The 27191-nt window shown below is 41.1% G+C and overlaps 1 protein-coding gene across 4 annotated transcripts in view; it reads left to right on the top strand.

The window, feature by feature from the left end:
• src (v-src avian sarcoma (Schmidt-Ruppin A-2) viral oncogene homolog) overlaps window positions 1–26138 on the top strand; it is a 30456-nt gene extending 4318 nt beyond the window's left edge. Inside the window, exons 2-14 of one of the 4 annotated variants that reach the window (XM_026153888.1) lie at window positions 14353–14614; window positions 14733–14832; window positions 15511–15528; window positions 16560–16658; window positions 17576–17602; window positions 17784–17887; window positions 19745–19894; window positions 20072–20227; window positions 21081–21260; window positions 21627–21703; window positions 21786–21939; window positions 22222–22353; window positions 23609–26138. In XM_026153888.1, the coding sequence (XP_026009673.1) occupies window positions 14362–14614; window positions 14733–14832; window positions 15511–15528; window positions 16560–16658; window positions 17576–17602; window positions 17784–17887; window positions 19745–19894; window positions 20072–20227; window positions 21081–21260; window positions 21627–21703; window positions 21786–21939; window positions 22222–22353; window positions 23609–23817 (1659 nt within the window). In that variant the 5' untranslated portion in view covers window positions 14353–14361 and the 3' untranslated portion in view covers window positions 23818–26138. The remainder of the gene's footprint in view (window positions 1–14352; window positions 14615–14732; window positions 14833–15510; window positions 15529–16559; window positions 16659–17575; window positions 17603–17783; window positions 17888–19744; window positions 19895–20071; window positions 20228–21080; window positions 21261–21626; window positions 21704–21785; window positions 21940–22221; window positions 22354–23608) is intronic. The other 3 variants (XM_026153889.1, XM_026153890.1, XM_026153891.1) reach the window with 3 other exon arrangements.
• The last annotated feature ends 1053 nt before the right edge of the window (window positions 26139–27191 follow it).

Raw genomic sequence — 27191 nt, 5'->3', positions numbered from 1 at the left:
ATGCCAGTGCCACCTGTTCTCTCGTTCTCCCTGTCTTACATCACTCCCACCCTGTCACATGCTGTCTGTCTCTCTCTGTTTGGGCTTTGTGTACCATTGGCATAGTTTTGAATCCTTAACTGTAAGTCTACTTTTCATCTACTCCGTACGGTGTCACTGCTTGAATTAGTGTCTGCAGAGGAAATGCGGGTCACCGTGTATACACCAATAAAACATGAAGTTACAAAGCTGTCCAGTTCACCCAGTAAAAGCACTTGAATAATAAAGATGAAGAACTGAAGTGCTCTGACATATCCCTTCAAGGCTTCACTCAGAGGGGTCTGTGCTTGCTGGCCGTCTGAATGAAGTATCTGATAGTGGTTTGATACAGACAAACAGAGGAGGGTTTGTATCCTCCCAGGATCGTTGGCCACTTCCTGCCCCTGTGCTCTGGGAATTAGCCAGGGTGACACAGGCCACGCATCTTCTCTCAATCCACCCACTGTTGCCTCTGTGGAAAAGCGATCACTCTCACACCCTCATTCCCATCGCTCCGTTCGCATTTCTTGTGACAGGAAAAGCGTCTTTGGCATTTAAAAAGATGCCTCTCTGTGTAGCTTTGTGTAGGCGCAGCTGTGCGAGCCCGGTCAGGCTGATGAGATGCTGGGAAGAGCGCACGCTGCTCTCCCCTCCCTCAAAACGTGAGGCTGTCCATCCTCTGAGAATCACCGCCACATATGTCGACATGGGAGTTTTTACACAGATCGTGTTCCGGCAGGGAGCACAGACCATGTCAGAATCAACCTCTGGACCAGGCAAATCTTATAATCTCACCAAAACCAGATAACAGGAGCATGCGTGGAATTTGTGGAGCAAAGCTGCACTAAGGGATGAGGGTACTCAATATGATTTGTGATCCTTTCAGTGAGTCGTGTCAGGCAATGAAAAGCAAAATCCGGATGAAGAGAAATTTGCTTGAATGAAGTGTTACTGTGTTCACGACAGCTGTGTCACTACTCAAATGACTCAGTTGCGACAGAAACGACCGGGCCATGCCGGGTCATATCCTGGGGTCTTGGTTTGACTAAATCTGTTTTTTATGTTTTACAGAACCAGCTGATATAATTGGTAAATCATTTCACCATATAATTACTGGTTGCAGTTTAGATGTTGTTTCTTTGTTGCAAGTAAAAACAGGTAACGAAACTGAAATATATCAGTGTGTGGTTGCTAAACAATACTGATGACTCAGGGATTATTTTCCCAAATGATGTGATTTCTCAGTTTTAAATTTGGCTTTTTGGCTCATCGCCTGCTTTGGACTAAAATCTCTGCATCCACTGACATTTCAGAATATGTTCACAATCCACTGTGTTTATGGCAGTTTTGGATCATGAAACATGACTTCATCATCATTTTTTTTCCTTTTTACTCATCTCTAATGTAAAATATGATTCCAGTCATAGTCACAGAGATAGCAGGAATTGCTGCACCTCGTCTTTCCTGCCTCTTTCCTCTGGTTTCACTCCTGTCTGTTGTTAGGTGAGTCAGACATCTTCCTCTTCCTCAGCAGAGGCAGCTTAGTGGCCCAACCCATCTGTAGCTTATGAAACCTCCAACTGCACCATCAACTCAGTGCTCTTTACTGATTGCCTCGCAAACTGTGTCTCAGTCTCTGCTTCACCACCCCACAGAGTAACATTTGAATATTGAAATCAGGGCCTACTGAACAAAGGCTGGTTTAAAAGAGTTGGAGGAAATCACTTCAGTGTTGGGGGCCTCGTCCTCCAATCTGTTATGGAAATGTCATGGCAGGGAGCAGTTATGTTTTGATGATGAAATGTGACATGGGTACATTTTAATATTTTAATGCTTCTGCATCTCTGATACTTTTATTTGTCTATCTCCAAGGAAGCAGTGCTCAACACTGGGCTCTTTGTGTCTTGGTTTCAGTTTGAATTCAAAGCCAAAGCAGCTATAGAAATGTAGACTGAGCATGCTTTAGTTATGCTGGGTGTGCACAGAAGTGCATAACTTTAGCTATAGCCCTGTCTATTTGAAATATTCAGCTTTATCACTGAAGACAACCTAATAATGGAGGCGTATCAGCTGATTATCAGCTACAGCGTGGCATTCTTAGCATACATTTATTTCTGTTGACACAATAAGAAGTCTGGGGGTGTTTTTCGTGTGTGTGTTGCGACCTTGAATTGCATTCCTGTTCTTTAATTGTGTGAAAAATTCCTGCGTGAAGCTGCCGTTTCTTACCCCGAGAGGCAGTGGAGGGAAACTTTTGGAGTGGATGTTATGCGTGGCTGAGGGAAACTTGTGCTTTTGAACATCTAGGAAGAGACAGTGTCTCTACCTGCTCCCAATAAATTCCTGATTTGGGTTGTGTGAGCAGGAGAGCAGTTCAAACTCGTCTTGTCCTCCTCTCTGCATTCCTTAGCCATGACTGAACTCAGTCACTCTGCTGCAACAAACCTCAGATGGTAAAATGCACATCTAGCGCACTTCTTCCTGCATTAAACAGTGTAAAACAGTACATATATACGGTGCATGTTCCCTCCTGGTGAATCAGGAGCTGCAGGGATTTCTTAGTGCCTGGCTGTGCAGATGAGAAGTTAAACGGTAGAAGCCCTCGAAAAGCCTTAGCTTACTGAAGCGTGAGGCACATGGGAGTTTCTGTGGAAACTGAGAAGATCAAATACCTCCTCTTTGAAATGTGATGGGATGAGGTGAATTTAAGGTTTGCTATCACAGCAGTGGAGTCAACTGTAGGCGACATATTCTGAAGCAGTAAAACACATCCTATGTGATACTGCAGAAGGCTTTCTGATCCTGTATCTGTAGTGTCTTTGTTGTCTTTGGACCCCTCCGTTTTCTCATGTCAAATATGTTCCTCAACCGCTTTGAGCTCACTACCAGTTCAGCAGTGTTTTAGAAAAACATTGTTTTTTCCACCTCACGTGACATGTGCCTGACACATCAGTGGAAATGAAATCCTTTATTTCCACCATTTCTTGAGGGATTGGAGAAAGAATAGAGGATAGAGTGGGAGAAGGGAGATAGACCAAGTGTAAGGGAGTAAGATGGGGATGGGAAGTGGGGGTGGGGGGTTCAATGCCCTTGAGGATTATCTTTCTCTTCTCCTCCCTTCCTCTTTCTCCTCCATTTCTTGTTTGAACACATGACCGCAGCTCATCAATCTCAGTTCGCATAATGACCATATTTAGATGAGAGCTGCACGATATGAAGCTGATGTTGGAGTAAGTCCCAGAAGCCACGCAACCTGGACGTTTGTCAGCGGAGGTACCTCATATTGCAACAATACAGTAGTAAACCAGTCTATTCTTGGCATTTAATATGCCACAGTGGAACAGCGCTCTGCCTCTCACACCGTCAACACAAGTGAACACCCTCAGGGGTCTTAAATGCAGTCGCAGTACTGTGCATGCCACAAATGCCTCAGATCTCATAGTTGTTCAGGAGCCGCCGCTGTTTCGTTTTGATCCTCGTCTGTATTCATCACCGGTGACACAGAACGGCCAAAAACAGTCTTTGAGGTTCAGCTGCTTGCGATGTTCCACTTAAAATCTCCTCCTCATAAACATAAACCTGCAAATGTTGAAACTGTGAAATGCTAACTATGGGTTAATGTGCTGGAATATATTTGCTGTTTTGCAACAAACATGATGAGCTAAGCAGAGGGAATTGCAGTAATGTCATCGCTCTGTCTCGATTCAGCTGGGCCCCCGTCACACCCAGACTGGGGAGGTTAGTCACAGGTCTCAGGCAAATCAGGTGCAAGAAAGGTGATACTTCTTTTTACTAGTTCTGCACTAGGAAGGCTACATTCAAGTTACTCTGTTGAGAGAGATATTTAAGAAACTTGGAGTAGAAAGAGGGCATGATTTACTGAATAATTATTGAAATACATAGACTTCCACAGATTTGGTACAGGTAAGCTCTTACCTGATGGAGTTATACTGTAAGTAAGAACACAAATGTCAGATACAGCTTGATTTGACTTCTACATACTACATGTAGGTCCCTAACTGTGTGGTGCGCTAGTGAGAAGATGCACTGATAATTTATAGCTAGTCATGTGTTTTCATGTGTTTTCATGTCTCTTCCTGCGCGCTCTGTCTTAGCCTAAACCAGTAGTTAGAACATATCCAAAGCAGACCAAATCCTGCAGGGTAGGAAATTACTCTGGGTTTATGTGCTAAAATGGTTATAATGTGAACACATAATGGTTTGAAGTTTAGCGTCGATATGAAATATGTCCAAGAGCGACGTGGCTACGTCTCTGATTTTAATGACAGTGCTAGCTGTGGAAGTAGGAAGTGTTGGGCTCAAGACATAATGTAGGGAATGAATGGTGGAGCTGGTTTTTCATGAGTGAACAGAAGGATGGAAAGAAGGAACTGGAAACAAGTGAAAAAAAGTCTCCTTAGAGTTTACTTATCTTACTGGTTCTATTGGAGGAATAGTTCAGTATAATTGAAGAGACTTACCTTCTTCACTGGGTCGATCCTACTGCCCTATTTACTCCTGCCAGGTCCTCTACAGTAATGTCTTCTAAATAGTTTTTCAAGAAAAGTACTTTACAACTTGAATTTGTCAAAGTCACAGTTAAGCCATGAAATACTGCTGCATGTAATCTACCTAGAAAACAGGTTGTTGCTTTTACATTTAAGTTTGTATGCATATGAAACATTTAATATATTTCTACATCCTTAGTAAGTAGCTCTCCCTCTTTGTTTCTTTGTTACTTTGCAACCTTTGCAAAAGGCAACAGATCGCTCATGTAAAATGGCCCAGATATTTTCTTTTTGAGTTTCAATCCCAAAATAATTTGATATATGTCATACTCAGATTAGGAGCAGGGGATAAACAAAAATCCTTGAACCTGCAGTTGCTGCCAGCAGTGTTTGTTGTTTGGAAGTGGACAAAAATTCCTCTGTAAGCACGGGGTTTAAGGCAGAGTGGCCAGCTGCTCGACTCCATGAGCCCAGAGATGTCAAGGCCAGGTTGGCTGTGGTGTTTGGCAGCAAAAGGTGATCTGCAGGTTGCTTTGATAACAAAGAAAAAAGCAACAACAACAAATAAAAACCCACTGCAGAGAAATACACACACACACATACACATACATTTTTACACAGTGAAAGGGATAAGAGCTCACAGCCTCTGATCCTATTATAGAAGCCAGAGCACTGCATGCTCCTAAGAGGCAGGGAATATGGGTAAACAGGGTGTTTTTCTGTTTTTTTCTTGTGGGAATCGCCCTGTGCTATAACTGAAAACACGACAATGGGAATAATTTCTCCAGGTGATCTCACCATCTTTCTCTGAGCCACTTTTTCTTTCACACTCATCTCTCTCTTTCTCCTTTTATGATGCTTTCAGGAAGTGACACATCCCACGTAATTTGGCGAGATGGAGCCTCTGCTAATCTTACCTTTCTCTCTGTCAGATAGGCACGCTGCGCTCTCTGAGTGTTTTGGCCTAGAAAGTGCCTGCGCGTAGCTATCCTACATCTGTGCAGTTTGTTGGTTTGAGGAATGCTTGGAATTGCCTCCATGGCAACGTTTGTGTGTGTATGTGGAGCAGTAAATATTGACTTCATCACCTCCCCATCCTTGTGTCTGTCCGTGGCAGGAGCACAGCGTGGGTGGGTGGGTTGGGGGGGGTTTGGTACACACTTTATCCAGGACTCAGCAAAGTCCTGATATGGGGAGGGTGGTGTTTACCTTCAGATATCCAAACATGGTGAAGCTTTCTGGCTTTGAGTGGTTCACAGTTTGATAAAGGATGGATGTACTTTACAAAAGAGGTGAAATGCCAGGGGCTTCGTGACGTATTCTTTGCTATGTCACTCTATTTTAGCTCAGTAATAATCAGCCTAATGAATAACGAAATGTGAAGCCTGGGCAAACGCAGATACAAACCTGTGCAGGGGTAGTACTGCTGTGCAAACATGTCCAATATGCCATTTCCTCTATTCGTGTTTGTTTAAAGAGAGGGGAAACAAGGTGACATGAAGCTACACCCAGTGTTTGTTCAGCACCAGGAAGCAGCTCACCTGTATATGATGAGTGTAAACTGTTCTCTCTGCTCTGAGTTCAGGTTTTTAGTATTTTTCCCACAGCAGATGGATTTGTTGGGACAGGATACGAGAGCTTGGAGGAATAGCGGCAGCCGCAGCCGAAGTAGTGGTTTGACCGGTTTATCCTGTCTTGTCATTGCAGCACTCGTGCTGTTTGTAGGCCCCAGATGGAATGTCCTCACTGCATTTGATGAATACGATTAGGGAATAGATGTTGATAATCTGGAGAGAACAAGCAGGCTTGGATTATGCTAGAGTTGGCGACTGGTGACGCAGAAGCCAAAGCCTCCCTACTTTTCCCTCCATAGTAATTACATAGAGAGCATTAAGATGAAGGAATACACCAGGCAGGCTGACATTAGGATCACATGCTTTCGCTCACACAGGCATATTCTCTTTGCGTGCACACATGCTTCCTAACCCCTGTACTTCTGTTCACTCTCCATTCAAATGAGCCATATTCTTTAAAAGCAAGAAACCTTGACTTTATCAGCAGCCTCTTCAGCGTGCAGGGATGTTTTTCCACTGTAGCACGATCAAATAGAAAACCCCTTTGGAACGATGTTGCAGCTGGTCAAGTGTGAGCTTGTTAGCACAGTTCTGATTTTAACTGAGTACAGCCTGGTCACACATCCACTTCAATTCATGTGATCAGACCACTCACGCACAAAACCCCACTTTAACGGGTGGTGTCTGTTTATGCAAATGCAATAACAACATGATGTTATCTTCCTGCCTGCAGTCTGGCAGCTGTTGTTCACTCAGTGGACTTTTATTGGAGGCCTACAGATAATAAATGTCACTATGCCTCTCTTATATCATATGTCCCATTTTCCAGCATTGTGCCTGCATTCAGGATTGTAACAACTCAGCATAAATCTTGTTTTTTGATCTGTAGTTTAAATATACATTTTAACTGATAAAGGTCTCAGGGTGTAAATACAGAGGGAACTCACTATCATCACTCTTTATCAGCATCACTACAATGTTAGCAAACATCAGCCTGGGGGGGACTATCTTGCTATTTGGAGCCAATGGGGTGATAATGAAACTTTCACTCGATGGTGTGACACAAACTGCAAAAGGACACAGAGGGGGCCCAGAGGCCGGAGGCCCGAGGGCCCCCTTTGCCCCGGAAGAGGCCTGACCGAGCAACAGGCACCAGGCCCCGCCAAGTAGTCACCGGGAGTGAGCTGGTACATACCTGAGTGCCCAGCCCCGGACACCAAGAACCACCAACGCACCAACCCCTGAGGGCATCAACTTTTACTTTGAAGGTGAACCTTTTCATCTCTACCAGTTTCACCGAATACCAAGAAGCAACTTTCCGCAGCTACTGTATTTTTCTGACCATAAGGCGCACCGGATTATAAGGCGCATTAAGCGAAACAAGCATTAGCATTCATCCTCCAGCCTCACTGTTTATGTTATGCTAACATAGCTGTGTCGCTAGCGATCATGTAGCACATCTTTATATACCAGCTAGCCCAATTTCAGTAACCCTACAAACGTCACTGCCTTTTAGTTTTCTGTCTTCGTTTACGTTGGAAGTGACAACAGAACTGTACGTTTTAATTTATTCAGAAATCCCTCTTTCAGAACATGCTATATCATTTTTAGGTGGAAACTAGCAAGCTAAATTCCTGCTAACTTCTAACTCTGTTAAATTTAATAAATTCTGTTTTCATGTCACTATGCCTGGATGTTAAACTTAATTGTTACACCCGGAAAAGCAGCAACACTGATCATTTTATTACAGATGAAAGAATTTAGATAGTTTTTCAACTTGGAGGGACGGAGTTTTGGACCCAGAATACTCTGCGAGGCTCCTGACGACAGTAGCCGTAATGCTCCGGCAATCGATCAAGTCGTGCGGCTTCGTAGCTTAGCAAAGTCGTACTAAAACATTTTTTGACAGATTTTTGAGCACCGTTTCGAGGTCAGTAAGCACAACCAGAATTCATACATAAGGCGCACGAGATTATAAGGCGCACTATCGATTTCTGAGATAATGAAAGGATTTTAAATGCGCCTTACAGGGAGTGCAGAATTATTAGGCAAATGAGTATTTTGTCCACATCATCCTCTCCATGCATGTTGTCTTACTCCAAGCTGTATAGGCTCGAAAGCCTACTACCAATTAAGCATATTAGGTGATGTGCATCTCTGTAATGAGGAGGGGTGTGGTCTAATGACATCAACACCCTATATCAGGTGTGCATAATTATTAGGCAACTTCCTTTCCTTTGGCAAAATGGGTCAAAAGAAGGACTTGACAGGCTCAGAAAAGTCAAAAATAGTGAGATATCTTGCAGAGGGATGCAGCAGTCTCAAAATTACAAAGCTTCTGAAGCGTGATCATCGAACAATCAAGCGTTTCATTCAAAATAGTCAACAGGGTCGCAAGAAGCGTGTGGAAAAACCAAGGCGCAAAATAACTGCCCATGAACTGAGAAAAGTCAAGCGTGCAGCTGCCAAGATGCCACTTGCCACCAGTTTGGCCATATTTCAGAGCTGCAACATCACTGGAGTGCCCAAGAGCACAAGGTGTGCAATACTCAGAGACATGGCCAAGGTAAGAAAGGCTGAAAGACGACCACCACTGAACAAGACACACAAGCTGAAACGTCAAGACTGGGCCAAGAAATATCTCAAGACTGGTTTTTCTAAGGTTTTATGGACTGATGAAATGAGAGTGAGTCTTGATGGGCCAGATGGATGGGCCCGTGGCTGGATTGGTAAAGGGCAGAGAGCTCCAGTCCGACTCAGACGCCAGCAAGGTGGAGGTGGAGTACTGGTTTGGGCTGGTATCATCAAAGATGAGCTTGTGGGGCCTTTTCGGGTTGAGGATGGAGTCAAGCTCAACTCCCAGTCCTACTGCCAGTTTCTGGAAGACACCTTCTTCAAGCAGTGGTACAGGAAGAAGTCTGCATCCTTCAAGAAAAACGTGATTTTCATGCAGGACAATGCTCCATCACACGCGTCCAAGTACTCCACAGCGTGGCTGGCAAGAAAGGGTATAAAAGAAGAAAAACTAATGACATGGCCACCTTGTTCACCTGATCTGAACCCCATTGAGAACCTGTGGTCCATCATCAAATGTGAGATTTACAAGGAGGGAAAACAGTACACCTCTCTGAACAGTGTCTGGGAGGCTGTGGTTGCTGCTGCACGCAATGTTGATGGTGAACAGATCAAAACACTGACAGAATCCATGGATGGCAGGCTTTTGAGTGTCCTTGCAAAGAAAGGTGGCTATATTGGTCGCTGATTTGTTTTTGTTTTGTTTTTGAATGTCAGAAATGTATATTTGTGAATGTGGAGATGTTATATTGGTTTCACTGGTAAAAATAAATAATTGAAATGGGTATATATTTGTTTTTTGTTAAGTTGCCTAATAATTATGCACAGTAATAGTCACCTGCACACACAGATATCCCCCTAAAATAGCTAAAACTAAAAACAAACTAAAAACTACTTCCAAAAACATTCAGCTTTGATATTAATGAGTTTTTTGGGTTCTTTGAGAACATGGTTGTTGTTCAATAAAAAATCTATTCCTCAAAAATACAACTTGCCTAATAATTCTGCACTCCCTGTATAGTGCCGAAAATACGGTATTTGCCAACCTGTCGAGGAAAACATATTTCTCCCAAGCAACTGACCTGTGTGACCTTTTAGAATTTGAGAATTGTCCTTAATGGGACCACCAACAGGAAAACATCCTCAACTAACATCTCTCTTTTTTTGTGGTAACTCCAATCAAATGGGAGAGAATTCCAGTATCAACAGTGTGTCTTTGTTCCAGGCTGTAAGCATGTTTATTTCTGCACTACCATCTTAACATGGAAGTCTGTAACAACTGACACATTTGGAGCCAGTCTCGGGAGGCCACAAAAGGAACTGTTCTTGGCGCTTACAAATTAATTTTTCTGGCCCGAAGGTTTACAGAGCGATTAAAACAAGAAATTAAATTACTCTTGACATACAGTAGTTTGCATGTATCATCCACAATGTCCTTAATGAAGTGATTAATTTTAAGCTTTGGTTACACATCAGTTCATGTTTTTTTCAGCTTATTTACCTCAGGCGTGATAATGAAATTACATGGCCATTAATGCATAAAGAGTAAATAAAAGCATGTCTGTGATGCCAGTAAAACTGTTGAAAGCTCTGCAGCAAATCCCATATTGTTTGGCCTCAATATTCATCATCAAAGTTGAATAGAGAGAAAGAACATGTTACTAATAATACATTCACAGCAATAACTTAAATGTGACCTTTAACCTGGGCGGGCTATATGAAACACAGCTCTTTCCAATAAGGGCGACTGTCATAACTTGTCCAATCATGTATTAGATGCCAGGCCGACAGGAACAAGTCTCCTGAGACAGATATGAGGGGTCTACTGCAGTTGTCATGGCAAGATACAAGCCCTTACATGCTTCTTCACAGAACCATAGTTTCACGATCTGACTCAGTATTACTTGGAGTTTTCTTCAGTTTCATACTGGGAAAACCCTCATTAAACTCACATACAGAAGATCTTAAGCTAGCTTGTTCAATTTTGATGTTCGTGACTGTTTGATCCTTCCCAAAAGATGAAAAGGCTTTTTTTTAAAGGGCCAGAGCACGACAGGCTGTGTTGTTGGTGAAATGGACTAGTACCATGACAAAGACTTGTGCGGTGAATGAACGACACATCTTTTTATTTGGATGAGAGGATACCATTCAGAAATTGTAATTGTTCTCGTTTCACAATAAATGATAAAGAAAGCGGAACAGGGATAGACAGTATCCTGTTCTGGTTGGGGTAGCAGAAACCCCAGCAGCAATATTAAAAGACTATACCCATTTACCAAAAGCTCAGGAGACTTGAAGGATTTGGAATTCATTGCCAGATCTTATGCATAATTAAGCAAACCCCCCTCCCACCAACCCAGCCACACCCCCTGCCTTGCTGGAGAGATTTTCATGCAGCCATGCCTCAGACAGTTGGTGCTTATTACAGTACCTCAGCGCATTTAGGCTTTTGTTATCATTAACTACTGCAGATAGTACACATGGAGACATGATTCCACTTACTCTGCTGCAAATGATGACAATGTTTGGCTTCATGACTTCCTTCATTTCCATATTGCCTAATGGCTGTTAGAGCTAAAACACGCTAGGATCTGGCAACCAGAAAGCCACAGGCCACAGGCTGTTTCTGTGCCTTGTTTATGCTGCCTGCTGTGAGTTGACAAAAGATGGCTTTGTTGGAAACTGAGTGTGAAGGGAAAAAAAATGAGACTCTATTAATGCTCCGTTTCATGTTTACTTGATTGAGTCTTCCTTTCCAGGGAGGTTTTAGTGTATTTGTCTGTGTCTAGGACACTGTTGGCCAAAGGAACTGAATTCTATTCAGTCTTGAAATTTGCGAAAGGTCTTAATGGCTCTTTTTAATTTGTTCACTTCATCAGATTCTATGCTGCTGCTGCTGAACCCTAAAAGCATAATTACTGAGTCAGTAAAATTCACCCGTGTTTACCAAAGTTTCTCCACAAAATTTGTTATTTAAATGCCATCTGATTGATCCTATTAAGGCAGCGTCCCTTAAGAATAAGCGTCTTGCGTGTGGAATTGGGAAGCCTCTTACAAGACTGACGACTGCAGATCAGAGAGGTCTCTGCTCTGCCTCAAACAGCTTATTAACCATGCAAACAGTCTGCTGGGGGAGAGCACAGAACACACAAAGAGCAGCTCCCTGAGCCACCCGGCATCTTTGTGTCTACTCTCTTGTGTCTGTGTTTTTGTGTTAACCTGCAACCCATGCAACCCCCCCTCCACCCCTTAATGCAGACATACCCAGGGGGTAGACTTATCGACTCTTCGGCCCCACTGCCCCTCATCCCTTTCTCCTCCCTCCTCCCATTTCACGATGATAACACCCCCCCCCCCCAAAAAAAAATCAACCCCATGTTATGTTCACCTCCCTTTCATTTTTTCTCCTTATAATGCCTTTACATATTTTTTTGTATTAAATCAACCCTGGATGAGCTCATATGTGCACTTGCACATATGGCCACAGGCATCTTCTAAACTGTATACAAACTACAAACACAGAAATAACTTCCACATCTCCTTTTGTCACCTCTGCTTCTCCTCTCCTGGCGGAGGGGCAAAATAAGAGACAAGAACCAGCTTTGCAACTTCATTTCCTTATCTTGCATAGTGAACTCAGTCCTTTTATAGTAAGATATTTTCCACCATATGTCATCATTCATAGCTTTGAGTGGCTGCTATCCAACGTTTTGTAGCTGGCTTTGTTTTTGCATTCGCTTGTTAACAACAGTGGGCTGTGTATTGGCTGAGTTGAGCAGATTCACAGCCACCCAAATAACAGAGGTCAGGCAGGCCAAATAACTCGACACTATCCAAATGCACTTTTACCCTTATCTGCTTATCAGAAGTGTTTCCAAGCCATCCCACCTTAGTGTCTTTTCTAAATTAACATTTCTTAGCAGATCGCCTGTGGCTATGTCTATCCATGATAGCAGTCCTTAAATTATTCTGGGCTTAGTGTAAGGATTTCCCTGCACTAAGCTGTGGTTAGAGTTCATGAACCTCCTCAGGTGGGGGAGCTTCAGAAATAAAAACTAAGCAGCAATCCAAAACTGGCCTCCTCTGTTCTCATCTTCTTAGTGCAGTTTCTCAGTTTTGTAATTTATTGACAACTTGAACACCATCAGCACTGATGAGTGATCTGCTATGTCTAAGATGCACTAGTTTATCATTTTACCAAAAATCATCATATTTTAAATGTATCAGTTATAACTGGTAACTGGCTGTTCAGACTTAGTTATCCATTTCTGTGTTGTTCAAGTTAGCTTGCGCAGCACGATGGACCCCAACGCAGTCTGAGGGCCAGAGGACGATCACCTGCACTGTAATAACAGTATTATTTATTTACTTATTTATTTGTTTGTTTGTTTTGATAATTGTTCAGTTTTCTTGGGCATTTTACTTTGCCAAGTGGTCAGATTATCCGACTTGCTAAATAGCGATATCGTCTCCTGTTGTGATATGTCATTGCATTTAGTGTATGCAGACCAACACCTCACAGGGCCACACTGGGTTAGGACAAACACTGTTGTGGTGTACAAAATAGGTTTGCAACTAAAAATGATTTGTGTGTACTTTGTGTTTGGGCGGGTTTTAAATTAAAGAATCAGTCAATCAGAAAATTATCATCTGAGTCAGCTCTATTGTACATTTGTTTTTGTTTTTCCTGGTAACAGCTTTTACAACTCTGACATGCCCACAGGTCTAGTTTCTGAAAACAGCAGGACGCTGCTGAAAGCAAACATGCTTTGATTAACCAGAGTGCACAGTGCAGCATTTAGCAGCCTGAGAGATAACTGTATATTGGACTTACTAACACATTCAATGCAAAACACTATGGGTAATAATGCTTCTATAGCTTGTTTCAGTTAAAAGAAAATCATTTGTGTTTTTTGGTGTTTATATTATTTTAATATCTTATTTGTCTTTTGTTAAAGGTACTGAAAAGTACTCATGACAGCTGTCAGTGCTCAAACTTGCCCGCTCAGTAGTGACTAAATGCTGTAAATCCTCACATTTAAATGCTAAAACTCCTGAATGTGGGCATTACTTTAGCCACACTCACGTAATGGCTCTAAATTATTACCATAATTGATGTTTACCAATCTTCTGTCGATCGTTTACTTACTCAGCACTGCTGTTGAAATGAAGGACTTTTTCATTCCCCCTCAACAAGACATGAACGTGAGTTTTGACGCAATGGGAATGCCACCTCAAAATGCTTCAGCCTTTCTCTGGAATTATTCTGCTTCTGACACATGTTCATGCTTGCATGTGTGACATAACTGCTGTCTGTGTTCATGCTGCTGGTGGGAGTGGGGTAAAGTGGATCTCGTGTCTGTGTTGAAACCGAAGAGTGGCAGCTGCTCCAACGTCTGCTGGAGATGTTTTGCTTCTTGTGGTCCGTGTGACACCGTGTCTCTGTGGGTTTAATAGTAGTCTCCGGTCCGTCTCTGGTTTCTGCATCTGGCTTTGTGGCAGTCAGAGGAATTTTTCCAGAGAATGTATTCTAAGAAGATCACATAAGAAAGCAAGTCTATTTGATGCCAAATTATAGTGTAATTTTTCTATTACAGTGCCTGGAAATTCAATTTGAATTAAGTTTATTCTTAATCTGCTGTCTCACAGAGTTTTCTCTGTCTTTGAATGCACAACAGGCCTTGGCTATGGGGGGATCCAAGAGCAAGTCCAAGGATGTAGGCCAACGAACACGCAGCCTCGATGGCAACCTCAGCTCGGGTGGAGGGGCTGGCGGCCACCATCTCAACTCCACTCAACAGTCCTTAACACCAAACCGCAGCCCTACTGTGGATGCAGGTCTCAGCGGGAATCAGTCAATGGCTAATACTGCAGAGCTAACGCTCTTTGGAGGAGTGGACAATAACAGTGTCACCTCTTCAAACTGCATAGCACGAGCAGGTGAGAACCTTCGCTGAGAGCTTTCAGTTTTACAGTTACCACCTTGTTGTGCTGGCTATTTAAACTGTGCACTCTGTATGCTTCACTTTATCAAAACCCACACTTTATCGTCTCACAGGAGGGGTGACGACCTTTGTGGCATTATACGATTATGAATCTCGAACAGCCACAGATCTGTCTTTTAGGAAGGGCGAACGGCTCCAGATAGTAAACAATACGTAAGTAAAACATTCACACTCCTTCTCTGTCGTCTTTTGGCATAAGTTATTGCTCACCGTCTGGTTACTGTGCTCTCCAAAATTGATGTCACTTGTCTACTGAAGACTTCTGTCTTTACAGTCAAGGGAAACATTTCCTATTCCCTATACTGTTGTTGTTTTTTTAAGTACGGGCTTGCTCTTTGACTCAATAGCTATGCAGTGAACCATATAGTGTAGTCATGCACCCCCATTGCTGCCTGCCTACTGACAAATTACTGACCAAGAAGGCAGTTTGGAACAATAGTGGATTATCATTGACCCGCTAAGCCAGAGATCTGGCCCATTAATGGGTCAAGGATACTAAGAATGCTCGAACCAATTCTAAGACTTGTTAATGTAAGTGTCAGATAGGCTTGTCCTAGTTTTCTGTTTGGTCAGGTTCACTGGATTAGTAAAGCTATGCATAGTTTTTTCTCTCCCTGGCCTCATTACTGTGCCTCATTCAATACACAGTAGTTCAAGTAGTTTAGGTTCAAAGCTTTATCATATGTGCTGTGCTGAAGTCTGTTTGTTCTGCGTACTTTGCTATTCTGCCACTGCTCATAATATGCTCTCTGTATTTCTCCAACGCTCTTCTTTTTCACCATTTCATCTCTCTTTCCCATTTCTCCTTCACAAACCATCACATTTTGATAGGAGGAAGGTGAACTGCAGGTTTGTGAAGCTTCTCTACGACTGTGTTTAAATCAACCATTTGTGAGCCTGTGTTCTTTGTATCACATGAAGCATATGTGAAACTGATGCCTCTGCCCTCGCCCCGTAGCAGTTGGTTGAAAGCCTTGCAGCACTATCAATGGGAGGCAAATAATCAAAGCAAATAAACATATTGCTTTAAAATTTGACTTGTGAATATAGTGCTGCAAAGCTTCAACAGCTCAACCTCTCGTAAAGTGTAGCCTTCATGCACCATCAGTCTGCCTTTTGCAATATCCATATGTTTCTATAATTACTAGGGATGGGAATCACAAGAATATCATCCCCTGTTGTGATATGGCATGAGTACACTGACAGTAAACATCAGCATTTTTATTAAAGCGTGCAAAGGGTCTAGATGGAGTCCCTTTGCCAGTTTGACTTACCAGAATCACTGCTTCATTTACCGCAACTAATTATGGATCATATCAAATGAAAGAGGGTGAAGGGAACAGAAGTTAACTAACATGTGCTGATGGAAAAGAAACTCTCAGAGGGGAAACTAGCCGGGGGAAAGCAAATCAGAGAACTAATTAACTGAACCGACACGTTATTATATAATAATATTAATTGAATAAGGATGATAATACATACCCACACTGACACCACAGTGGTGTACATAATTGCTGCATTTTGTCATTTCAGGGATATCTTTTCCTCACTTACAGATATCAGGATGTATTGTAGGCGCATAGATCATGTTGCTGTTGTGTGCAGTAAATTATGATATTATCATTTTGTTAGTTACAGCGATTCCCAACCATAGTAATTGCATAACAGAAAAAGAACCTGGGCTGACTTTCATCAAGCTTCTCCAAGAGCCAAGAGCTGAAATACTACAGCTATTGCAGCAGTTACTAAAATTGCAAAACAAACTCTATCCTTTCATTTATGGTCTGAGACACTTGATAAACAGCCCGAAAATTCACATTTGTGTTTTGGACTTGTGATGAGCCTTGGTAAAGCTGTGTGTTATCATTTCGTCTGTGCAGAGAAGGGGACTGGTGGCTGGCGCGCTCCCTGACCACCGGAGAGAGCGGTTATATCCCCAGCAATTATGTGGCTCCATCTGACTCCATCCAAGCAGAAGAGTAAACCCCTTTATTTTTTTTCTCTCTCTCTCTCTCCCTCTCGATGTGACACTTATCTGTCTTTCACCAAGCGCATGGAAAGATTAACCCTCAAACTTTGTGTTCTTTGGAGCTTTCAGTATTATTACTTTTATTGTGAATTAGAAATTTGACCTTAAAGGAATAGTTTTACATTTTGGGAGGTAATTTTATTTCATTTTTTTTGCTGATAGCTATGTAAAATTAGCACCAAAGCTACAGCGAGTTCACAACAGCTAGTCAGGTTCTCACTAAAAGTAGTGAAATACATGAACCTAACCATTTCAAAGCGACTACTGCTACATATTATTAGTTTGAAGTAATGAGGTCAGTGTATGTGGAAAATAATACTTCAGCCAAATGCTTAGGCTTCTAAATACTTGATTTCAGACAGTCTCTTATACTCTGTGCTCCGTGTAAAGGTGGATGTCTATTATATGGTCATATCAGGCACACGGCTCTGGCTGTGAGGGCAGAAGCACCACCAAATAGTCAAGTCCAAGAATGCTGGAAATGAGTGTCACAGATCCCATTTAAAGCTCACTATGAGGCTACGAAAGTAGTAGCAACTGAGCAAAAGGACTAGAAAGAGCATAAAAATTGGGCTTGCTGGCAAGTGAACTTTGTTACTATTTGACTGTATTTGCCTCTGTTACCAGTCTTTAAGGTAAGCTAAACTAAGTGAGTGTCTTTGTAATGTAACACTGACTTGATCTTGGGCTTGATGCTGGGATGAAAGTCATTACACCGAAATCTTAAACTATCCATTCAACTCGCTGTAGCTCAGAAACCACTTTCTCTGCTAAACCTCTCATGCTAACCTGCTTGCTTACAATAAAACTCACAAACTAACTTTTTGTAACAACTTCGTTTCTCACCTTTGCCTCTTTCTCCATCAGTCATCTCAAACTGGCTCTAGAGTCCAGGTAAGCAGCTGTTGCACTGTAGGCACTTGTATGCACTGCATCTGGAATAACCGAAACCTTCTGAGACTATAAGCGAGTTCAGCCTCGATTTCCCATTCCCTCTCTTTCTCCCACTCATATCTCCTTCCCCTCACCAATCTGCTCCCTTGTGTCCCATGTGTTGTGTCTTGACCTCAACCAGGTGGTACTTTGGCAAAATCACACGCCGCGATTCTGAGAGGCTGCTGCTGAGTTTAGAGAACAGGAGAGGGACTTTCCTGGTGCGAGAGAGTGAAACCACCAAGGGTAAGTTGAATCACAATTGAAACTGGAATACGGTGAAGTATCTGAATGACTTAGTTAATTTGTTCTCTAATCAGAAACTCCCTGTAACTACTATTTTGGCATTGATCATCAGACTGTTCGTTAAATATATCTGGTCTTGGTCGTAAAGTAGCTCTAAAAATGAAAGCTGTGCCAGCATCTACAACATTACTTTCCTTACTTCCTTACTCAATCGTATTTAAACATCACCTAGATATCCTTTTTAGATTTTCTAAAGTGTAGTTTGTGTACAAACTGATCCCTTAATCTGTTAAAAAAAACTTTGAACAAACAAAAACATTATTGCTTCTGGAAATTGTAAGAAAGCTATAAAAGGTAATTCACCACAAGCAAGAATCAAGAGATCATGTGTTATCCCACTGATTTAGCTGATCTTCCCACTAACTCATCCACAACACAGTTTTAAAGGGATATGATTTGCATGTAGATATACATCAGTGTCGGATTGTTTTGTTTTTTTAATATATTTTGAATAAAAGTGTACTGAACTGAAAACACAGAATCATACAATATTAATATTTAATGTGCTGTAGGAGAGTTTCTGATTGGAGCTCTATTGTAGGTGGAAACACCATCAACATCTGTTAGTTTGCAGTGCAGTGTTTCCAGTTTTTAGTCATACAATAACTAGTTGAGGTGTTTCAGGCATGCAAGCTGTGTACATGTACTTTTTGTTAAGACAAGGAAAAAGTTAAAAGCTTGCCTGCATTTTTTTAGGATCTGTGATTGTTTTTCTGATTTTAAAAAGTGTTTTTTCAAAGCACACTCATCCCTATCGAACAAAACTACTCCTGAATCAGTGACTTCTGATATCCTTCAAACACCAGCCCTCGGCTTTCTCACAAGTTTTCCTTTATGACAGAGTATGAGAAAGAGTAATTGTAAATGTAAAACTTTTAGGGCCTGGGCATGTAGATTTTTATTTTTAAAACCAGTCTACCAGGGAACTTTTTTAAAAAATCTCAGAAACATAGTGTGCAGTTATTTTTACACCTCTTCGTGTATCTTTCTATGAACTTGTAAAATGTTCAGATTTCAAAATGAATTTTCTGTTCTGTGACATATCAGACTAAAAAGGCACCGAGGAGAAGAAAGCAAATTCTTTCTACAGTAAGGCAAGCCTCCGTGCTGCTCACTGTGCTCCCCGCTGTGCCGTGTCAGTCATGTGGCAACGTGGGTACAGAAGAGAAACAAATCAGGCAGATGGGAAAAGGTTGGATGTGATGCCTGTGGGACTCAGTGTAGAGAGATGGTTCTGATAGGCAGCTACTCTGATGCTGCTGCTGCTGCAGCAGTAAAATAGTCTCTTCGGGCTCAGTCAGTTGTGTGTATATGTCGTGTGTACACACTGGTACATTACAGGATTACTGTTATGGAGCAGATATATGGAATCTGGAGAGACTGAGAAAAGATTGAAGGTAGGGAGAGATAGGCAGAAGGGGAGTAGGTGGGTGAGCTGGAGCAGAGGCGAAATACTGGGTGAGTGAGTGAGACAGAATTAGGTCATTGTGGAGCTGAGGCTATACAACCACAGGCCATATTGCCCAGTTCAAAAATAAAGAGAAAGGCTAGGCATCGCCTTGGGCCAAATCTGTGATTCAGACTGTTTTTTGGTTGACCAGCACTGCCCTCTGGTGTTGCAATGAACACACTGCCCACAAAAATGGACTCCAATTACTCTTCATTCTGAATGGCAAATGTTCTGTTACTTTCCACCAGGTGATTTAAAAGAAAGAACACAGATTTAACATCATTCGATGAATCAATGCTATCAATGTCTTTGCTACTTTGTGTTAATTGGTTATCATTTTCCCCCAGGTGCCTACTGTTTGTCTGTATTGGATTATGACAACACAAAAGGGTTAAATGTGAAGCACTACAAGATCAGGAAGCTGGACAGTGGAGGCTTCTACATCACGTCACGCACCCAGTTCAACTCCCTACAGCAGCTTGTCAATCATTACCGCAGTGAGTTCAGTGCAGACAAAATGCTTTTTAGCTTCCCCAACAGAGTCTTTAGTAATTACACAAATGAGCAGAGCGGCTCTAATATTCATTCACTTATTCTTTTAGTTAAACCTTTCCTGTGTTTCCTGCCCATTATTTGCTTTACCACTGACCAGCTTCACAATCTTCCCTCCCCAGAGCATGCTGATGGATTGTGTCACAGCCTAACAGACATATGTCCTGTACTGAAGCCTCAGACTCAGGGCTTAGCAAAGGACGCCTGGGAGATCCCGAGAGAGTCTCTCCGTCTTGACATAAAGCTTGGACAGGGCTGCTTCGGCGAAGTCTGGATGGGTGAGTCAGGCTTTATTCCTTTAATGGATATTCAGTTATTTTCTCTGGTCACAGCTATTGTAAGACCAAAGTGCATAAATTATTTTAGTGCTGCATGACTGAAAAATTGCACAGCTATAACTATTACTGCTGTAACTGATAGCTGATTCTGATTAGAATATTATTGCATGATCACTGTTGATGCCAGGGAAAATAAAATGCCAAACGTTTTAGAAATTTGGCCAATATGCCCTTTAAATATGCCGACGTCACTTCTGGAACATTTTCAGTGTGGCTGCTTTTTTCAAATTGTTCAGTAGATCTTTGTTTCTGTCGCTTTGCATTTTTTCCACTACAGTGTGCAATGAATCTTCTCCAGTGTATGAAAACAATGACCTGTCAGTTAGAATTTCATTTTGGGAACGTGGATGAACTGACAGGGAGGCAAATTAAGTGTAATGGTGCGACCACAAAGCTCTTGTGTTTTCAGGCACACCCAGGTATGCTCAGGTCATACCTACTGACTGTCCTCCCACAAATGTCTTAAGGCATAACAGTAGAAATCAGCAATCATTTGTCTTTCCCTTTGGGGCAAATTCATAGTGAAAAAACAGGAGTCTTCCATTTGCTTGAGCTCTGACTAATTACTGGAAACTACCAGTAATTAGCTTTTAAGCAGAAATGTTTTGTTGTCAGAAAAGGATGGTCATGGAGCAACATTTAAAAAAGCAACCATATACAAGACTGTCCAGAGGTGCATTAGAAAATTATTTAACACTTAAATGACTTCAGTTTTAATGGGGGAAAGCTGGAGTTGAATTAAGTTCTAACAATCAATACTAATGTTATACTAATAACATTTGTTTTTAATTAGGAACATGGAACGGTACAACGCAGGTGGCGATTAAGACCCTGAAGCCCAGCACCATGTCCCCAGAGGCCTTCCTGCAGGAGGCTCAGGTCATGAAGAAACTGAGACATGAAAAGCTGGTTCAGCTTTACGCTGTGGTGTCTGAGGAGCCGATTTACATCGTCACAGAGTACATGGGCCAAGGTCAGCGTGGGGTCCTTACTTGGCCACATTTAAATATTTTTTCAGAGTACATTTTTTCATTTGTAAATGTAAATAAACATGTGTTGTACTTAAAATATTATTTGATTATGACTCATCGAAATCATATTTCTAAGTCTAATTAAAAGATGGACACGTCTTAAAAAAGGGGATGTGATTAAGCAGAAACAGCCAAAAATTGAGCTAAACTATGATGTGTTTACTGCCTGGGAAAAAAGAAAGTTCTAGACAATGAATTTATTTATAAATAAACGTCATTTCTGCATACATTTTTTTCAAAATTTAAAATGAATTTCAGGAATTTTATAATCACAGTGGTGATTAACTTATTCTAATCCGCACTAACAGGTAGCCTACTGGACTTTCTGAAAGGGGACATGGGTAAGATGCTTCGCCTTCCCCAGCTGGTGGACATGGCCTCACAGGTCAGTGCAAATAATATCACGTTTTATTATTTAATTGTTTGTTACTTTTCTGTTATAAAACAGAGATTTGCCCCTTTCTTAGATTGCTTCAGGGATGGCTTATGTCGAGAGGATGAACTATGTGCACCGTGATCTAAGAGCTGCTAACATCCTGGTGGGAGATAACCTGGTTTGCAAAGTGGCTGACTTTGGTTTGGCTCGCCTCATAGAGGATAACGAATATACTGCCAGGCAAGGTAAAAGCATAAGGGTAAAAAAGACAGCATTTATTTTATCATGCTGTTTCTCGATGTGACACAGTAGCCTTTCTCTCTTTTTCTAACACCAGGCCAAATATAGAGTATTTCAAAGGCATCACATATCTAGTTGGATTTTGTTTCTTCACTTTTGTGTAAGGAATCAGTGATTTTGTGATGTCACAGCTGTTGAACAGCAGGAAGCTCTGCCAGTTGGTTTTTTGTTTCAGCCTGTTTACAATGATCTAATTTCAGCCTCCTGATAAACTTGTTCTTTTGCAGGTGCCAAGTTTCCCATCAAGTGGACGGCCCCTGAGGCTGCGCTGTATGGCCGCTTTACCATTAAATCAGATGTATGGTCATTTGGGATCCTACTGACTGAACTGGCTACTAAAGGCCGAGTCCCATACCCAGGCAAGTATAGATAATTTTGTTTAAGGCTTTATTATGGTTGAAGGAATTTGAACCTCAAAACTTAATGCTTAAAGGAAATGTATGTTTATTTTTTCCCTGTGAGAGACTAAATAACACATAAAAAAATCAATCCAAAAGGTCATTTGAGATCTAAAACCACTGGTGGGCAGATAATCCCAGATTATAAACCCACAGTAGGGGTGTCAACCTTTGGAGGTTGTTCTGAGGATCATTAACCCACTATTGGTCATTTGACCTGGATAACCTACACAGACTGTGCATTTCCTAAATTTGGTAACTGTAACATTTTTGGCTTTTCAAAAATATTCACAACCCCTTTTTAAAAAAAAGGTCATCCTGTTTTTAGTAACTCTCAGGAGTCCTTCTGTTTATGAAGTATGTCAGTTTCGTGGTCTCTTCATAGTCAGTGTTTGCTGAAGGACCAGCCACAGCTTTCAAAATGCTGTTAAAGAATGGAGAAAGCCTGCATTTGTTTATGATGTGATTGAATTCATATGTGGGTTATATCCGAGGCCTTTGTTGACTATCTAGTCAGAATGGAAAACTCCCACCAGCTCATCCTTAATAGTACTAGCCCTAACCAGATTCTTGAAAGTGGTCATCTGCATCAGTTAGCCCACCTACCACGTCCATCAAGAGTCAGTCTTAGTTTATATTTATTTTTATTATTATTATTTTTTGGCTCGCTCCTAATGCTTCATTGTATCAATCTTATTGATTTGTGGTCGTGTTTCAGCGTTCCAGTTCTGGAATATCGTGGCACCAGAGAATAATGGGTTTCTGATAGTCTTGTGTTTTTATAAAAAATGGGAAGACTGTAGAGTTTGGCTGCTTCACAATAAAAATAAAAAGTGTAACCACTAGGGGGCATCAGTTAGCATGCACTCAGAAAGGTTTCTGACTGAGTGACCTGAAAGATTTGCAAGACAGCCATAATAAGAGCTGGTTGACTTCTCTAAATGCTCTGTGACATCATACAAATATGAAAAAGTTAAAAAATTTGTGTCTTAAGAGTAAGTGCTGCTGTAATGTCAGCCCTTAGGAGTTTTATTAATAACTCAGTGAAAGAAAATAATTGTAAAATATGCATAAAAATAATAAAAAGATCAGAATACACACTTACCTAATAATTCTGTATTCTGTGTATAGCATAAAGATGTCTTACTTAGTACTCCAACTATGGATATAGTTTTTCAGCTGCATACCTTTCATAATGCTTTATTTTCTCTACCAGGTATGGTGAACCGGGAGGTGTTAGACCAGGTGGAGCGTGGTTATAGGATGCCGTGTCCAGCAGAGTGCCCCGAATCCCTTCATGAGCTGATGCTGAGCTGCTGGAGGAAGGAACCTGAGGAGAGGCCAACTTTCGAGTACCTGCAGGGCTTCCTGGAGGATTACTTTACCTCCACAGAGCCTCAGTACCAGCCAGGAGAGAACCTGTAACCAAGCTGGCAACATATCTGTGCACACAGTATGGATGTGCATAACTGAGCATGTGCATCGTCTTTAAAGTGCATGGATAATTGTGTATGGGGCGGTTGTGTTTTTTGGGGGGTTTTTTGTCCAGTGGGGCAAAGAACTGACACATATTTGGGTACAATCATTGATTCTGAGTGACATCAAACCAATCAGCAAAATCCAGTCTTTCCAAAGTCTCTCCAACATTTCCAGTTTGAGAGACTGTTTTCAAGGTATGGTATTATTTTTCAACAACCCAAAACAGGCAAAGAGGTGTGTCTGCCTTTTATGTGTTTGTAAGGTGTCCTAATAAGCCTTCCTCGTGGGTTCTTCCTATGTTATTTCTCCTGACTGATCTTATAATTATCACCATCAATTACACAACATGGCCTACAAGACAGCATATCAGTCAAACATGGGTGGGTGTCCAGAGAGTTAAGTTTATTGGTTACAACAGGATGTCTCTTTTCGCCACATTTTCTTTGGGATCCCCTTCGAAACGCACACGCTCAGACGCCGTCTTCCATTTTTCTGCTCAAGAAGCATCTATGTGGTACCAACATCAAATTTTAAGATATTATCGATCTCTTTAAAAAGAATTTGCTATTATACCTGGATTAACTGGAAATTTTCTATGGTAATACTTCAGTTTTTAGCACCACACTTCCCCTGTGCAACATTGAGGCTTGTTTCTGGATTGCTGTGAGATTTTGTGATGTGAAAGTGATGTGAAAGTCTCTTTCACCAGCTGGACTAATTGAGTTATTGCTGTGACCAACATACAGCTCAACGCAAAGAAGAAAAGAGGCCGTCCCTGTCTCTATTTGCTAATTGTGACTTTTCTTAATCTATAAAGATAAATGGCTACTGATCACTAAAGATCATCTCAGGATGGAGAAAACAAGAATTCTTCTGTGAGGATTTTTGTGCCAATGAAAAATGTCTTTTTTACTCTCTTCTACTGTGTAAAAGTGTATTTTAATACTCCGGACTTTTCTTACAATGAAGCTTGTGTTATCTAAACAGAGGTTATGCTGTTCTGTTCTTCTTAAAGGATAATCCACTGTTTGTGAGATCCTGCATCTGTGTACACTTTTGGATCACAATTGGATCACCAGCATGCATTTTAATCTGTAGATTTACTTTCAAGCATTCGCATTAAAATCAGGTGAATGTCCCCGCGCAGTTCTCAACTTCATGGATATGAAGACGATTTTTAACCAGCAGTAGTATTTCACTAATGAGTGCAAGTTTTCGGACAATGTTACACTGGAGATATTGTCATTGTGTTCTTATTGAATATGATAAACGAGCAGCAGTATGGTTATGCCTCCCTGATGCCTATAGGAGGCAGACTACAATGCTTTCCCAGGACCACGGTGGCAGGTATAACAAAAAAAAATTGGCTTCTTGAAACCTAATTGTAAATATTCTTAATGATAATATTTGTATATATCTTTATAATTTATTACTTTAAAGAATAACCCAATTGTTTATTTTGCTTTCTGGTACTTTTCTGGGTTACATAACATCTTAAAGTATAAGATTAATCATAGTTGCAACACTTCTGAGCACAGGTATGTTTCTTGTGCACGTATTTCTGTGAAACCTTTCTCAGATGAACATTAACGTGCCAGTTGTTTCTCGCCACATACTGATAATCTACCAGCATCGATGCTTCCCATAATACAATCAATACCACAATGTTTACATCGTGATGACCTTTAGATCATTTTGATGCTGCTATACAGGCTGAGAAATTAGCAGGTAATCGCGTGTCATTCTTGTCAGACATATTGCTTTCATGAATCTGTTTGACAGTGTTGTGCTGCCACCTTCTGTTGTTCCTCGAGTGGGCTCTCCAGCCGGGATTTCCCAAAGCACTGCTGGTTAAGGCTGAGTAACTCCACGCAAAAGGATGATGCAGCTGCCATGAATAGGAGCTTGATATCTGTGTTACATCTGCTGTGTTGCACGGATAAAGAATGCAATGGCCTGCAGGTGTAGTTGGGTTGTTTGCATCGTTCCCTTTTCCTGCTGTCTCATTGAATGTTTGAGCAAAAATATGGATAAAGTGCATGAAAAAGATCATATAGTCAGTATGCAGCCTTGCTAATAAGCCAAGGACATTTCCTGTGGGGTTCTGTGGGTCTCCTTTCTGGCTATGCAGATATTTTAAAATCAGTGATATTCCTATATATACTCTTTTTCTACTGTATCCAATGGGAATTTTCTCATAAATAACTCTTTGTTAAATCCTACTGATTACTGTTCAAATTTGAATAAAATTTGTATACTGCCTATGACACGCGCTTTTGTTTATTAACTGAACAAATGCTTCTTTAAAAAAGAAAGAAAAACATACTCACACAAAGCAGTAATGTACACAAAATACTTGATTATCCTTTTCTAAGACACAAAGGTAATCTTCCATTGACCTAGAAAAAGATTTGAAAGCATATTTATAGCGACATGCAACGAACAGTAGTGTCAATTTTTTTTTATCTACATATAAATAGTCTAATTACAAGACTTTTGCATAGTCTTTATTTCTTCATATTTTGTTTCCAAGGAGCCACATTTTTTCTTAATTTTTAAAGTGCTTTTAAGCAATAGTTCTTTCAAAGTTTTTCTCTGCATATCTTGTCTGGTTTTTCACTCATTTTCAGTCTAGTCCTTGTACCTGAATATTTTAAGAGGAATGTTTTTTTGTTTATTGTGCCACTTAACAATGAGCTGAATCATTCAAGCCTAAAATAGACGCCTAACTCACGGGATGAACCGGTATTGTGTCTACACATAACAACTTGACAGCTAACCAAAATTGTATCTTTAGGCATTTTGTTAGTAGATTCCTGTCACAAGAGCACATAACTTGTTCCCATTTGTTTAATTGAATCAATGAAAAAATACCAAAGATAATACAGTTTGACAGGCATAAATTTTTTTGAACCAGCAATGTGATTCCTGAAGATTTTTAGCAAAAAAAAGAAAAAGAAAAAAAAAAGGCATATCTCAGTATGGTGTACAGTCTGTCTGTACAAAAGGTGAATGGTATCTAAAAGTCATGTCCTTAAGAAACTGGAAAAATCCCAGCAAAGAACTGACACTGGACCTGAGATATGCATTTCGCCCTTCAGTGCTTCCATCTACTGTCCACTGAATCCTCATCAAAAACATGTCTTACAGATGCATTTCAACCAGTGGTGTTGGGGATCTTCTCAAAATTGTTAGAAATCTGTCATCTAGTCTGATTGGCAGTGGCTTCATTGTTTCAGCTGGAAAATGATCCCAAACCTGGATTCAACAACAAATAATGGAAGATTATCAGCCTTTGATTGGCCTCCAAAGGGCTCAGA

The sequence above is a fragment of the Astatotilapia calliptera genome, chromosome 20, assembly GCF_900246225.1.
Source record: "Astatotilapia calliptera chromosome 20, fAstCal1.2, whole genome shotgun sequence".
NCBI lineage: Eukaryota > Metazoa > Chordata > Actinopteri > Cichliformes > Cichlidae > Astatotilapia > Astatotilapia calliptera.
This window is presented reverse-complemented; position numbering and strand designations above follow the sequence as displayed.